Below are 15,569 nucleotides of genomic sequence, written 5' to 3'. Positions count from 1 at the left end.
AGGCAGAAAAGGAAATATTTTTTTTGTTGAATGTGTTCCTTAGATAGCGGCCAAGTGGCAAGGTCAGTGGCTTGCGAGGTGGAAAATTTGTGGATGGTTAGATGTATTATATAGGGACCTTTGGCAGAGCTGTAGCTTGGGAGAGGGGCTAGCCGGGTTTTTTGACCTGGGATGTGGGTGGCGCTGTGGGTTAAAGCACAGAGCCTAGGGCTTGCCGATCAGAAGGTCGGCGGTTCGAATCCCCTCGACGGGGTGAGCTCCCATTGCTTGGTCCCTGCTCCTGCCAACCTAGCAGTTCGAAAGCACGTCAAAGTGCAAGTAGATAAATAGGTACTGCTGTGGCGGGAACGTACACAGCGTTTCTGTGCGCTGCTCTGGTTCGCCAGAAGCGGTTTGGTCATGCTGGCCACATGACCCAAAAGCTGTATGCCGGCTCCCTCGGCCAGTAAAGCGAGATGAGTGCCGCAACCCCAGAGTCGGCCACGACTGGACCTAATGGTCAGGGGTCCCTTTACCTTTACCTAAAGCCTCAAGAACGATGCCATTGTGGCTCCCAGCCCATGTGTGTACACAAATGTTTGTGAGGTGCGTGTGCCAAAACTGGGTCTTTGAAAAAAAGCCTCGTTTCACCCCTGCCCTCTGACCGTCCTGGTACCAGCATCCCGATCGTGCTGGTTGTGCAAACCTTTTCACGATTTTATTCAGGGATGCGGATAGGGCTGTGGTTCAAACCACTGAGCCTCTTGGGCTTGCCAATCTGCAGGTCGGCGGTTTGAATCCCCGCGACGGGGTGAGCTCCCATTGTTCAGTCCCTGCTCCTGCCAACCTAGCAGTTTGCTAGTGCAAGTAGATGAATAGGTACCACTCTGGCAGGAAGGTAAACGGCGTTTCTGTGTGCTGCTCTGGTTTCCATCACAGTGTCCTGTTGCACCAGAAGTGGTTTAGTCATGTGGCCACAGGACCCAGAAAGCTGTCTGTGGACAAACACCGGCTCCCTCGGCCTTAAAGCGAGATGAGCGCCGCAACCCCAGAGTCGCCTTTGACTGGACATAACCGTCCAGGGGTCCTTTACCTTTTTACCTTGTGCAAACTTTTTCAGGATTTCATTAGCCCAGAAATTTGTCCCCATCCCATGTGGCCAGGTGTCGTAATGCCAGTTTGGGGTCCAGTTTTATTTCTCTCCTTTATAGAAGATCAGTTTTGAAACAAAAGGTGGATGCTTTTCTGTTTCAGAGGTACTTGGCGCATGCCCGGTGAAACTCTTTCCCTTAAAACCAGTTAACAGGGATGGAGGCAATGGGCAGAGTCTCAGAGACACTGGGCCAATTTTTAAGGAGAGCAGCAAAAAAACCCCAAAACACCTAGCTAGCTCACTCTCCAAAGTTATTTTGTTTGCCTCTGCTCTTAAGCAACACCTTTATTTCAGAGAAGGTGATCGGCACATGCTCAGAGGAACTCTCCATGTGCTGGCTAGGGCTTATGGGATGTTATTTATTTAAATGTTTCTCTCTTTTTTTGAAACTATTCAACATCCAATACAATAGAAAACAGGCTAAATAAAAAAGAGGAAGAAAAAGAAAACACAAAGAGAGGGGAAAGGTAAAAAAGAATTTTTTACAAAGCCCTCTATCTAAGGTCTTAATCCTTGTTTCATGCAAAAGGTGTGGACCCTCCTAGCTCTGTACCACATTTTCATTAAAAAATTGTATCTCAACATGGTGTACAATCTAAAACCCTGTTATTACCGTGAAAAACAATAGAAATCTCACACATGTCAATAAACATTACAAGACCTAAACTTAGTACTATGGTATAAAAATATGTGGCAATTGCCGGGGGGGGGGGAATAAGCCACACATTTCGTGCTTTTAAAGGACATTTTTATGCACCTTGGTGGGGCTTTTATACCTTACATTTCATCTACAGTGGTACCTCATGTTAAGTACTTACTTCGTTCTGGAGGTCCGTTCTTAACCTGAAACTGTTCTTAACCTGAAGCACCACTTTAGCTAATGGGGCCTCCTGCTGCCGCCGTGGCACTGCTGTGCAATTTCTGTTCTCATCCTGAAGCAAAGTTCTTAACCCGAGGTACTATTTCTGGGTTAGCGGAGTCGTCTTTAACCTGAAGTGTCTGTAACCCGAAGCGTCTGTAACCCGAGGTACCACTGTGCCGGTGTATGAGCAGCATTGGAGAGAGAAATTTGGATGGCCTTATCTGTAAGCAAAGAGGAATTCCTAGAATCACGCAGCTGAAAGGGGGCCCCCAGCGGCCATCTATCCCAACCCCTGTCAATGCAGGAACCTCAGCTGAAGAATCCCTGACAAATGGCTGCCCAAGGAAAGAGAGCCCACCTTTTTCGTGAAAAGCTTGCATTTTGCCTCTGAGTAGCTACCATTGCAATGTGCGCTTGTGCCAATGGCACTCTCTTCCTCTCTCTCTCTCTCTCTCTCTCTCTCTCTCTCTCTCTCTCTCATTGCTATGCCTTCAGTCTCGAGTTTGCGTCTAATCAGAGTTGATGTCTCAGAACAATTAGTCACCCAACCTTTTCAAAGCCTGCTTCGTTTCCTCTGTAAATTCATTATTAGTGTTTGTGGCCCGAGGAGAGGTCCGGATTTACGTGTGAGCTAAGCAAGCCATAGCTTAGGGCCCCCACTCTCTTGGGGACCCCAAAAAATATTAAAGGAAAAAAACCACTGGATGTACATTTCCAAAATATAAGATAAAAAACAAATAAAATAAAACCTCCACGCAGCAACAGTGTTTTTGTGTTGTGTAGTCTCCTGTTGTGTAAGTCATTATTATTATTATTAATAATAATAATAATAATGGGACCCATGACCATTAGGTCCAGTCGTGGCCGACCCTGGGGTTGCGGTGTTCATCTTGCTTTATTGGCCGAGGGAGCCGGCATACAGTTTCTGGGTCATGTGGCCAGCATGACGAAGCCGCTTCTGGCCAACCAGAGCAGCGCACGGAAACACTGTTTACCTTCCCGCCAGAGTGGTACCGATTTATCTACTTGCACTTTGTGCTTTTGAACTGCTAGGTTGGCAGGAGCAGGGACCGAGCAACGGGAGCTCACCCCGTCGCAGGGATTCGAACCACCAACCTTCTGATCGGCAAGTCCTAGGCTCTGTGGTTTAACCCACAGCGCCACCCACAGTCTACCTTAGAATACCTGGCCGGATTCTGGGGATAAAGGTCAAGGAAGGATCACGACCTCTGTGCTCCCTGTTTCAGCTTGCGGAGTCGTTTTGGCTGGCGATTGTTAAGAGACAGATGGCTAGATGACCCCTGCCTTTGAAGAGAGGGCTGGGGCCAGGATGCCTTTATTGTTATTGTCTGTGTTTAATGGGTTTTTCATACCGTTTCAATTCTATTCGTGTTTAATGAGGGTCTCTTCTTTATTTTATGGCTCGCTCTTATTTTATCTCTGTAAGCTGCCTTGGGTCCCGGACTGGGAGAGGGGCGGGATGTAGATAAATGTAATAACAACAATAATAATAATAATTCCAAAGCAGTGTACAAGATAATTACAGTACACAATTAAAATGGCATAAAACACGATTCCATAGATACGCAGTGACCAGTAAAATATATGACCAGTATCACTAACTTGGAAGCGTTTTGTGGGGTGTGGGGTGGTAATAATAATAATAATGATAATAATGATAATAATGATGATGATGATAATAATAATAATAATAATAATAATAATAATAATAATAATAATAATAATAATTTATTATTTATACCCTGCCCATCTGGCTGGGTCTCCCCAGCCGCTCTGGGCAGCTTCCAACAAAGTATTAAAATACAGTAGTCTGTTAAACATTAAAAGCTTTCCTAAACAGGGCTGCCTTCAGATGTCTTCTAAAAGTCTGGTAGTAGTTCTTTGACATCTGGTGGGAGGGCGTTCCACAGGGCAGGTGCCACCACCGAGAAGGCCCTCTGCCTGGTTCCCTGTAACTTGGTTTCTGGCAGCGAGGGAACCGCCAGAAGACCCTCAGATCTGGACCTCAGTGTCCGGCTGAATGATGGGGGTGGAGATGCTTCTTCAGATATACTGGACTGAGGCCATTTAGGGCATTAAAGGTCAGCACCAACACATTGAATTGCGCTTCGGAACGTACCGGGAGCCAGTGTAGGTCTTTCAAGACCGGTGTTATGTGGTCCCGGCGGCTGCTCCCAGACACCAGTCTAGCTGCCACATTCTGGATTAATTGCAGTTTCTGGGTCACCTTCAAACGTAGTCCCACGTAGAGCGCATTGCAGTAGTCCAAGCGGGAGATAACCAGATCATGCACCACTCTGGCAAGACAGTCTGCTGGCAGGTAGGGTCTTATCCTGCGCACCAGTTGGAGCAGGTAGACAGCTGCCCTGGACACAGAATTAACCTATGTCTCCATGGACAGCTGTGAGTCCAAAATGACTCCCAGGCTGCGCACCTGGTCCTTCAGGGGCACAGTTACCCCATTCAGGACCAGGGAGTCCTCCACACCCACCTGCCCCCTATCCCCCAAGAACAGTACTTCCATCTTGTCTGGATTCAACCTCAATCTGTTAGCTGCCATCCATCCTCCAACCGCCTCCAGGCACTCACACAGGACATTCACTGCCTTCACTGGTTCTGATTTGAAATATTTGAAATATGGTCCAGTATTTGTCAAAATTTGTCATATTTGAAATATGGTCCAGTATTTGTCAAAATGGACAAAGCCAACACCTGAAAGTCACACACCTCTCCATCTATTTTACCTTCTTTGGAACAGTCCCCTCCTTGACCGAAGTGTTTTCCTATTACATTTAATATTTTTAACTACTGTAGTGTTGATTTTTGTGCACAGGCATGGTCCTCACAATAAACGGATTTGATTTGACATTTAAAAAAGAAAGAGAGAAAGGGGAGAAAGAAAGAGAGAAAGGGGAGAAAGAGAGAGAGAGAGAGAGAGAGAGAGAGGAGGGAAGGAAGGAAGGAAGGAAGGAAGGAAGAATCGTAGAATTGTAGGGTCAATTAGCCCAACCTGCTGCAATGCAGGAAAAAAAGAAAGGTTTTAATAGCAATGCAGAAAGGGATTTGGCTGAATAAGTGCTACAAATCAAAACAGGTTTTTTTTAAAAAAAGGGGAGCCATGCAGAGAGCTGTCATCACCGCAGTTTGGAGCAGGGCGGAGTTCGGTTGGCACACATTTTGGTGGTCGGTCTTGAGTATAGACAGGGCAGGTTTTAGATTTCAGTTTCGTTTTGCAAGCCACCACTCCTTCCTCTGCTCAGAGCTGCAGAAACTGGAACCAGCTTTGCCGTGTTCCTTCCCCCGACTTGCCAGAAACTGCTCCCTCCCTGGGCAAGAAAACCGTACCCCGCTTGGGTGCCACTCGCAGGTGGTTTGGCCCTAGAAATCAAAGCGGGTTTAAGCCCTGCCCACAAGGAGAGGCGAGTGAAGGGGGCAATAGCCCCAGCTGTGAGAAGGTGTGTGCGTGGGGGGGGTCATTTTCACCTAAAGGTAAAGGGACCCCTGACCATTAGGTCCAGTTGTGTCCGACTCTGGGGTTGTGGTGCTCATCTCGCTTTATTGGCCGAAGAAGCCAGCGTACAGCTTCCGGGTCATGTGGCCAGCATGACTAAGCCGCTTCTGGCAAACCAGAGCAGCGCACGGAAATGCCGTTTACCTTCCCACCGGAGCAGTACCTGTTTATCTACTTGCACTTTGACGTGCTTTCAAACTGCTAGTATGGCAGGAGCTGGGACTGAGCAATGAGAGCTCACCCTGTCGCGGGGATTCGAACCACCGACCTTGTGATCGACAAATCCTAGGCTCTGTGGTTTAACCCACAGCACCACCAACGTTCACCTAGAGGTCCCCAAAACCTAGAGCCAGCCAAAAAGGGTAAGGAGGTGCTTGTGTTAATAATAATAATAATAATAATAATAATAATAATAATAATAATAATAATTTTATTTATACCTTGCCCATCTGGCTGAGTTTCCCTAGTCACTCTGGGCAGCTCCCAACAGAATATTAAAAACATGATAAAATATCCAACATTAAAAACTTCCCTGAAGTTTGTCTTCAGATGTCTTCTAAAAGTCAGATAGTTACTTATTTCCTTGACATCTGGTGGGAATGCGTTCCACAGGGCGGGTGCCACTACCGAGAAGGCCCTCTGCCTGCTTCCCTGTAACCTCACTTCTCGCAGGGAGGGAACCGCCAGAAGGCCCTCGGTGCTGGACCTCAGTGTCCGGGCAGAACGATGGAGGTAGAGATGCTCCTTCAGATATACTGGACCGAGGCCATTGAAGGCTTTCAAGGTCAGCACCAACACTTTGAACTGTGCTCAGAAACGTACTGGGAGCCATTGTAGGTCTTTCAGGACTGGTGTTATATGGTCTCGGCGGCCGCTCCCAGTCTAGCTGCCACATTCTGGATTAGTTGTCATTTCCGGGCTGGAGGCAACTTTTTTAAAGACTGCAGTACGCCACATCTGTTGAATGTCTGCCTGCCATTCTTTTGGTTTGTCTTCCTTCCAGAAATCAAATGGGGGAGCCTCATAAGACATGCTGCTTATATTTCAGCCTCCCTGCGAATTGCTTCCATCCCATTATGGTTTAAATAAAAATAGTTATTCCCCACCCCACTCTGCTAACCTCCACAGGGTCCCATTTAGGGACCCTGAACCACCAGCTCATTCATGCACCAGGTGCGAATCAACACAAACACACATATTATCTCTCGTCTTCCAGGTACAAATGAGCATTTCGGATGCAGTCGGGACCCAGTTTCCTTGGCAACCGGAACAGCTGCCTGGGGGGGGGGAGCAAACAGAAAGGGGGGGCATCGCTTGCCGTTGCCGCCCCCCTTCCCCTCCGCCTACTGGAGATGGGAACAATGAACAGCGCCTTAATCCCAGGGTCAATATTGAACAAGGGCAGGGCTGAGCTCCTTGGGATCAGTTCCCTGCTTTCCTTTATTCCTCCCCCCCCCCCAATTTTTTTCTTTCTGGAACTTTTGGTGTTCCTCTCTGCGGCCTGTGACGTTGTGAGATTGGAGGGTCTCTTGTCTCGCTGTTGCCTCCAATGAAATTGAATTTTTTAGGACCGATAAAAGGAAGAGCAGTGGAACTACAGAACTGCCTGCCACTGGATGGGAGTGATGGCTCCTGCTGTCGCTTGGGGAATCCTGCCATGTTCCATTTCATGGGCATGACCAGTGCAGATGTTGCTGAGACCTTATTGCATGGGAATGTGGGCTTGCTTTGCTTGAGATGATACCCAGCTCTACCTCTCTTTTTAATCAAAACCAGTGAAGGCGGTGAAAGTCCTGCATGAGTGTCTGGAGGCGGTTGGAGGATGGATGGTGGCTAACAGTTTGAAGTTGAATCCTGACAAAACAGAAGTACTGTTTTGGGGGGCAGGAGGCGGGCAGGTGTGGAGCACTCCCTGGTCCTGAATGGGGTAACTGTGCCCCTGAAGGACCAGGGGTGCAGCCTGGGAGTCATTTTGGACTCAAAGCTGTCCATGGAGGCACAGGTCAGTTCTGTGTCCAGGGCAGCTGTTTACCGGCTCCATCTGGTACGCAGGATGAGGCCCTGCCTGCCTGCACACTGTCTCACCAGAGTGGTGCATGCTCTGGTTATCTCCCGCTTGGACTACTGCCATGCGCTCTATGTGGGGCTACCTTTGAAGGTGACCCAGAAACTACAACTAATCCAGAATGCGGCAGCCAGACTGGTGACTGGGAGCAGCCGCTGAGACCACATAACGCCTGTCTTGAAAGACCTACATTGGCTCCCAGTACATTTTCGAGTACAATTCAAAGTGTTGGCGCTGACTTTTAAAGCCCTAAATGGCCTCAAAGGCCCAGTAGACCTGAAGGAGCGTCTCCACCCCCATCGTTCTGCCCGGATGCTGAGGTCCAGCGCAAAGGGCCTTCTGGCGGTTCCCTCCCTGCGAGAAGCCAAGTTACAGGGAACCAGGCAGAGAGCATTTTCGGTGGTGGCGCCCACCCTGTGGAACGCCCTCCCACCAGATGTCAAAGAGAACAACAACTACCAGACTTTTAGAAGACATTTGAAGGCAGCCCTCTTTAGGGAAGCTTTTAAAGTTTGATGTATTACTGTATTTTAATATTTGGTTGGAAGCCCCCCAGAGTGGCTGGGGAGGCCCAGCCAAATCAGTGGGGTGTAAATAATAAATTACTATTATTATATTATTATTGAGACTGTCCTGCCGTGTGATGCCCGAAATTTTCCGAACACGTTGCATGTGGAAGGCATTGAGGTATTGCCCCTGGCGAATGGAATTTGCCCACAACCATGGTACTCAAGCAAATTGGAACCAAACCCCGCGAACCTGGAAGTAAGTGTTCCAGTTTGCGAACTTTTTTTGGAAGCCGAACGTGCTCCTGAGGTCTCTCTGTTTTTGCTATTTATTTTGCATTTTTGTTTTTGCGGTTCTTTTTGGTATTGTTTTTGTGACTGTGTGGAACCCAGTTCAGCTACTGATGGATTGGTTGTACATGCAGTACATTGTTTATCGCTTTCATTTTATGGATCAGAGGTCTCGTTAAAATCCATGTCAAATTGCTGTTTTAGGGGTTGTTTTTAAAATTATGGAGTGGATTAATCTGTTTTGCATTGCTTTCTATGGGAAAGCGTGCCTTGGTTTTGGAACGCTTTGGTTTTGGAACAGGCTCCCGGAACGGATTGAGTTTGAGAACCAAGCTACCACTGTACAGTGGTACCTCTGGTTGCGAACGGGATCTGTTCCGGAGGCCCATTCGCAAGCTGAAAGGAACGTTCCCAGCGTCTGCACGTGCGCGGGTCGCGATTTGCTGCTTCTGCGCATGCGCGTGACATCGTTTTGTGCGCATGCGAGATAGGCGAAACCCGGAAGTAAGCCTTTCCAGTACTTCCGGGTCGCCGCGGGACGCAACTAGAAAACGCTCAACCTGAAGCAAACGTAACATGAGGTACTACTGTAGCTGTATGCTTGGCATGCAAGCTTGGAAGGCCTCCATCCTGGCATTCTCACCTACCTTTCAGGGCTGTTGTGAACATCACCGAAATATTGTAAGTGAACTTTCAAAACCAGCAGCCCGTGGCCTGTCCGCAAAGCGACTTTTCCTGGGTCTCTGCCCATCTGCCAAATTTAGAGAGAGCGTGTGGTAAAAGGATTGCCTCAAAAAGTCAGTCCTTTGCGTCGTCAAGAAAAAAAGGCCAAATTCATTGGGTTTTCCCTTTCTTTTCTAAAAATGGTTTCTCATGTCCTGCTGTATGTATTTCCTAAATAAGAATATTTCCTGCATAGGCCGTTCTAGCCAATAGAACCTGTTGGTTTACAGCAAAGTTTATCATTATGTCCAAGAAGGGGGGTATATTTTTTAAGATCTTGTCAAAGAACATACCGTATTTTTCGCTCTATAAGACGCACCACGCCATAAGACGCACCTAGTTTTTGGAGGAGGGAAACAAGAAAAAAAATATTCTGAATCTCAGAAGCCAGAACAGCAAGAGAGATCGCTGCGCAGTGAAAGCAGCAATCCCTCTTGCTGTTCTGGCTTCTGGGATAGCTGCGCACACACATTTCCCCTTACTTTTTAGGAGGGAAAAAGTGAGTCTTATAGAGCAAAAAATACGGTATAGCAAGAGGCTCACTTTCTGCTACAGTGCTTCTTTAATGGATAACTTTGCTCACCGTTCCGGTCCAGGCAAAAGGCTTCTTGGTTGCTGGGCAGATCAGTTTTAATGTGCAGCAGATGTAAAGGAAATGTGCTTGTTTGTTTATGAGGGGTGTCTATTCCTAATGCAGGCAAATTGCAAGGGGTTGTAGAGAATGGAAGCGGCAGATAACAGATGAGCAGGTTGTTGGATTGGCCTAGTGATAGCCAGCTGCATCTTGCAAAGTGCAACTCTCCTTTTAAGAGTTGTGCAGCTCCTGAGAATTTCAACAAGTTGCAGGCTCTCCGTTGTCAATTTTCAGTCACCACGCTAGAGTGGTACCTCGGGTTAAGTACTCTGGGGTTGCGGCGCTTATCTCACTTTACCGGCCGAGGGAGCCGGCGTACAGCTTCCGGGTCATGTGGCCAGCAGGACTAAGCCGCTTCTGGCGAACCAGAGCAGCACACGGAAACGCCGTTTACCTTCCCGCTGGAGTGGTACCTATTTATCTACTTGCACTTGGATGTGCTTTCGAACTGCTAGGTGGGCAGGAGCTGGAACTGAGCAACGGGAGCTCACGCCGTCACGGGGATTCGAACTGCCGACCTTCTGATCAGCAAGTCCTAGGCTCTGTGGTTTAACCCACAGCGCCACCTGTGTCCCATGAACATGGAGATTAGCAGTTAATAAAAGTTTGGGTTCTCTTTTGTTCGGGGCTTCCATCTTGTTCCACCTTGTGGAAGGTAGGAATCCTGTCGCCACAGACTTCAATAAAGACCAAGCCCTACTGGCTGCTGTTTCGCTCTGGTATTCCTGGCTGGTGTCCTTGTTTTTTTGTCAAAGGGAGCCCTCAGATTTCTCCGTTAACAATTTGTAACTTTTAAATAACAATAATAATCATCATGATGGCAGCAAGCTCTTCATCAGTACCAGATCCAAGACATTAATAAGTACTGATGGAAGCAATTGACAAACACCTTTGCTGTATGATTGGCAGATTTTAAAAAGGCACAGACGTGACATTGGCGTCAGCCCCAAAGGGAGAACAATTTAATCTGTTTTTCTCTGCACCAGAGATGAATCCCTTCTATGTCCAAGAATCCACAGCTGAGAGATAACCTTGCGCCTTGTCTCAGCCCAGCATCCCGGCCCCTTCCTCAGCGGGGAAGGCAGGTATCTCTTTCATCTCAGAAGCAGATTAAATTGTTCTCCCCCCAGACCCCTCTCAGGAGGAGAATCTGCGACAGCCACAAAAATCAATTTCCTCCCGAGGCAAAGGAACAGAATGCTCAGAAGACCGAGGAGCGACGGGGAGTAAGGGTTGCCGATTCAAAAGCTCTCAGCCGGCTCGTCTGCCCTCGATTTGCACCAAGGAGGTGCAGCAAGTTCAGGAGACACACGCGTTCCTGCAAGCCCTTGGGCTGCTCTTTGCCGTTTCATCAGACACTACTACTAGAAAAATGCAACGTGTGCTGCTGATAGAAGCAGTACGACTCATGCAACATGCTGGCGACCAATATGCACACAATAATGACCAAAATAATTCTACGTTCTTTATCAATATTCTGAGAAAAATACGAAACCTTGTGCAAAGCCCACAGAGACTTGCGAACTACCCAACCTAAGCTGAACTTATAATGCCTGGTTTCAATGGATTTTTCAATGCTCAACTCAGTCTTTTGTTTTCTTTATCTTTTTAGGTAAGTTCATGAAGATACAGTGGTACCTCGGGTTAAGTACTTAATTCGTTCCGGAGGTCCGTTCTTAACCTGAAACTGTTCTTAACCTGAAGCACCACTTTAGCTAATGGGGCCTCCTGCTGCCGCGGTGGCATCGCCGTGCGATTTCTGTTCTCATCCTGAAGCAAAGTTCTTAACCTGAGGTACTCTTTCTGGGTTAGCGGAGTCTGTAACCTGAAGCGTATGTAACCTGAAGCGTATGTAATCCGAGGTACCACTGTACCAACAAAGGATCTCAAATACTTTGGCTCCTGAACAGATCGGTTCCCCAACAATCGAAACCCGGAAGTGAGCGTTCCGGGTTTTCGAACGATTTTCAGAACCTGAACATCCAACAGGGCTTCCGAATAACTGAAGCTTTGGCTTCCGAACATTTTGGAAGCTGGATGGGCTACCGGAACAGATTCTGTTCGGCTTCCGAGCTACGACTGTACTTCATAATCGGGTGGCAGAAAGCTTTTGCTCAGTCTCAGCACCCAGCAACTTGGGGAGAGCTGTAAGTTCAATTCCTGAGGACCAAATGTGCCTATGGCTCTGAGGTGATGGCTGCTTATTTCCTTCACATTTGAAGGGAGGGTGTTCCACAGGGTGGGCGCCACCACCGAGAAGGCCCTCTGCCTGGTTCTTTCAGGTTACGTCCCGCGGCGACCCGGAAGTACCAGAAAGGGTTACTTCCGGGTTTTGCCGCTCGTGCATGCGCAGACGCGCAAAATGACGTCACGCGCATGGGCAGAAGCGGCGAATCGCAACCCGCGCATGCGCAGACACACCGCTGTGGGGTGCGGTCTTTTCATGTTGCGAACGGGCCTCCGGAACGGATCCCGTTTGCAACCAGAGGTACAACTGTATATCTGAGTTCCTAACCCTGGTTGTATGAATAATGTATTCACAAACGCAAACTCCGAGCCTAAGTGTGGGCACAGTAGTGATAATATTAGGAGGTTAGATTCGGCTGCGGTGTGGCGTCTACCCCTCCCTTAAAAAGCCAAAAAACGTGGCCTTTCCTGGAGCCGATCCTCTCTCTTTCTCTCTTGCCAGAATATTAAATCAGGTTAATAAATCTCCCTGGCCCGGGAGCAGCCAAACAGGCTTTGCAAGGGTAGGGAAATGGTTATGTCGATCAGCTGCTACTGTAGGAGCAGGAAATGCAAGAAGGCATGTGTGTTGCTTGATGACGGAGGGGGGGTGTTCACCCGCCTGCCCTCCCCGTTCCCTGCTCAGACTTGTCAGCGCAGGAAGGCTTGCGCCCAGACCTTAGAGGAAAGTATTTCACGTATTTCACGCCGGTTTAAATCGCCTTCCCTTTTTGCTTGCTTCAAGAACTTAAGGGGGGGGGAAAGGGCGTAACACTGGGGTTCGGGCACCTCTCCAAAAATCCCACAGGTGTAATTGGGGCCTGGCCATGTGGCTGTGCCTGAGCATGCATTTCTGAGTGCTGCGCATGCTCTTCCCGTTCGCGGCGCGGCCCTAAACCACACCCCGTCTCCTGGGAAGGGAGAGAGGAGATGAGCCGGTTAAGGTGGCCTCTTCCGAGTGGCTGTGGCCAGTGATGAGAGGATGAACTCGGGCGGCCTGGATCCGGGGCGCGTGGTAAGGAGCAGCCTGTACTTTCTGGGCCAAATTTCCCCCTGCGTTTCTTGGGTGGGGGCCAGATGTTTGGTTTGGGTCAGGGCGAGGATGCTCTCAAGCAGATGATCCTAATGAAATTGAGGCTAAGTTTTGTGGATTCATCGGATAAGAGGCAACTGTTTGGAGGCTGTGGTCTGTATCTGTGGTGAAATCCTGTGACAGAAGCTGGTAAAAAAGAGGATGGAAGCAGAGCTGTTTTTCTAGAAAAAGAGGGGATAGAGCTATCCATTAACTTGTCCGTTCTTCTCTGAGAATGGCAATGGCACCCACCTGAATGGAGGTACAGTGGTACCTCGGGTTACAGACGCTTCAGGTTACAGACTCCGCTAACCTAGAAATAGTGCTTCAGGTTAAGAACTTTGCTTCAGGATGAGAACAGAAATCATGCTCCGGCGGCAGCGGGAGGCCCCATTAGCTAAAGTGGTGCTTCAGGTTAAGAACAGTTTCAGGTTAAGTACGGACCTCCGGAACAAATTAAGTACTTAACCCGAGGTACCACTGTATAGGGTGCCAAACTGCAGAGAGGTGGCACAATTTCTAAGACCGGGGCTGGCGCAGGTGGGGTTCCCGTGGAAGGTTTCAAAGAACCGTAGAGATGGCCCTGTGGGTCATCTAGTCCAACCAACTGCATTGCAGGAAACTTTGGCCCAAAGCGGGACTGAAACCCACAACCTTGAGATTAAGAGTCTTGCGCTCTGCCTACGAAGCTCTCCCAGGGCGTATATAAGGTCTCCCGGGCAATCACAGGGCTGGGATGTCCGCATGCTGGTTGGAGCCCTAACAGCCCCTAACCAGTGTTTCTCAACCTGTGGGTCCGCAGGTGTTGTTGGACTACAACTCCCATCATTCCTAGCCAGCATGACCAGTGGTCAGGGAAGATGGGAGTTGTAGTCCAACAACATCTGGGGACCCACAGGTTGAGAACCATTGCCAATCAGGACTTCACCCTTCAAAGGAATTGTCGAGAAGCTTTTTCGTTTTTTGGGTCTATGTTGTTAACTGTACTACTTCTCTCTGTTTCGTTCCTTTGTTCCCCTGTATTTTCTGTATTCCTCTCCTGCATTTCCTAGTGGGATGCCTTTATGGCTGTTTTGGTTGTTGTTGTATCTCCTAGATTGAAAATGTTTGTTGTTGTTGTTTAGTCGTTTAGTCGTGTCCGACTCTTCGTGACCCCCTGGACCAGAGCACACCAGGCACTCCTGTCTTCCACTGCCTCCCGCAGTTTGGTCAAACTCATGCTGGTAGCTTCTAGAACACTGTCCAACCATCTTGTCCTCTGCCGTCCCCTTCTCCTTGTGCCCTCCATCTTCCAGGGAGTCTTCTCTTCTCATGAGGTGGCCAAAGTCTTGGAGCCGCAGCTTCAGGATCTGTCCTTCCAGTGAGCACTCAGGGCTGATTTCCTTCAGAATGGAGAGGTCTGATCTTCTTGCAGTCCATGGGACTCTCAAGAGTCTGCTCCAGCACCAGAATTCAAAAGCATCCATTCTTCGGCGATCAGCCTTCTTTATGGTCCAGCTCTCACTTCCATACATCACTACTGGGAAAACCATAGCTTTAACTATACAGACCTTTGTTGGCACGGTGATGTCTCTGCCTGGACCCAGATGCTGTCTAGGTTTGTCATTGCTTTTCTCCCAAGAAGCAGGTGTCTTTTAATTTTGTGGCTGCACTAGAAAGTTTTCACTACCAGACGGCAATGCCTCCGTCTCATAATGCAGGTTGTGGCGGTTTTTTTGGGGGGGGGTGTCGGCATGTGTGTGAGATATCATGTAGCAGGATGAGGCCCAGAAGGGCCTGTCATGGCCACGGGAAGCCCCAAAGATGCTTGTTGCGGCCACAGGTAAGCCCGACGGACACCGCCGCAGAATATTGAGGGTGCCTGGCCGACTCCTTGAAAATTTTGGGGGCCTCAGTTCCTCGCCCCCCCCCCTGGACAGATGTCACCCCTGGACAACTGTTAAACCAGGAATGGGGGACTTCAAATGCCTTTGGACTTCCATCAGCACCTTGGCCATGCTGGATGGGTCAGATTCAGGAACTGGAGTCCAACCAGTTTTTGAAATTCCCCCGGCGCATTTTGTGACTGGCACAGGTCTGCCTGCTTCTGTCGTTATGCTGCGTAAATTACGTTTTTATTGCTTCACACCGGCCCGAGGTCTTTGGCTAAAGGAGAGCGTATGAATCAGATGAATGAACCAGAATAGAGCCTCTTTCCTAGGGAAGAATTTGGGATCGCCTGTCCTGATTGTCGTCCTGGGGCAGTGCGTTTCTCAGATGCTGCACATTTGCTGCAGACATTTTGAATCTAAACGGAAGTTAAGGCAGCTTCACATAAAGAAATCTGAGGTCCTTCCTTCGTGCAGTTGTGTGAATTGGGTTTCTACTCTCGCAAGGGGAAGGCAGGCCTGTAGATCAGTAGGTTGGGCATCTGTTTTGTGTGCAGAAGGTCTGTGGTTCGACTCCTGGCTTCTACAGATAGGGCAGGGAGGGGTGCTTACTGAATCTATTATCTTTATCATTATCATTTATTATTAATAATATTAT

At 48.6% G+C, this 15,569-nt stretch overlaps 1 protein-coding gene across 4 annotated transcripts in view; it reads left to right on the top strand.

The window, feature by feature from the left end:
* NBEAL2 (neurobeachin like 2) overlaps positions 1 to 15,569 on the top strand; it is a 220,973-nt gene that overhangs the window by 35,857 nt on the left and 169,547 nt on the right. Inside the window, exon 1 of one of the 4 annotated variants that reach the window (XM_081834114.1) lies at positions 12,853 to 12,986. The exons of the other annotated variants lie outside the window; for them this stretch is intronic. Within the exon in view, the coding sequence (XP_081690240.1) occupies positions 12,954 to 12,986 (33 nt within the window). The 5' untranslated portion in view covers positions 12,853 to 12,953. Of the gene's footprint in view, positions 1 to 12,852; positions 12,987 to 15,569 lie in introns of those variants that run through there. 4 annotated transcript variants of the gene reach the window in all.

The sequence above is a fragment of the Podarcis erhardii genome (genome assembly GCF_964252035.2).
Source record: "Podarcis erhardii genome assembly, chromosome: 12".
Lineage (NCBI taxonomy): Eukaryota > Metazoa > Chordata > Lepidosauria > Squamata > Lacertidae > Podarcis > Podarcis erhardii.
The sequence above is the reverse complement of the archived record's forward strand: the minus strand, read 5'-3'. Positions and strand labels throughout refer to the sequence as shown.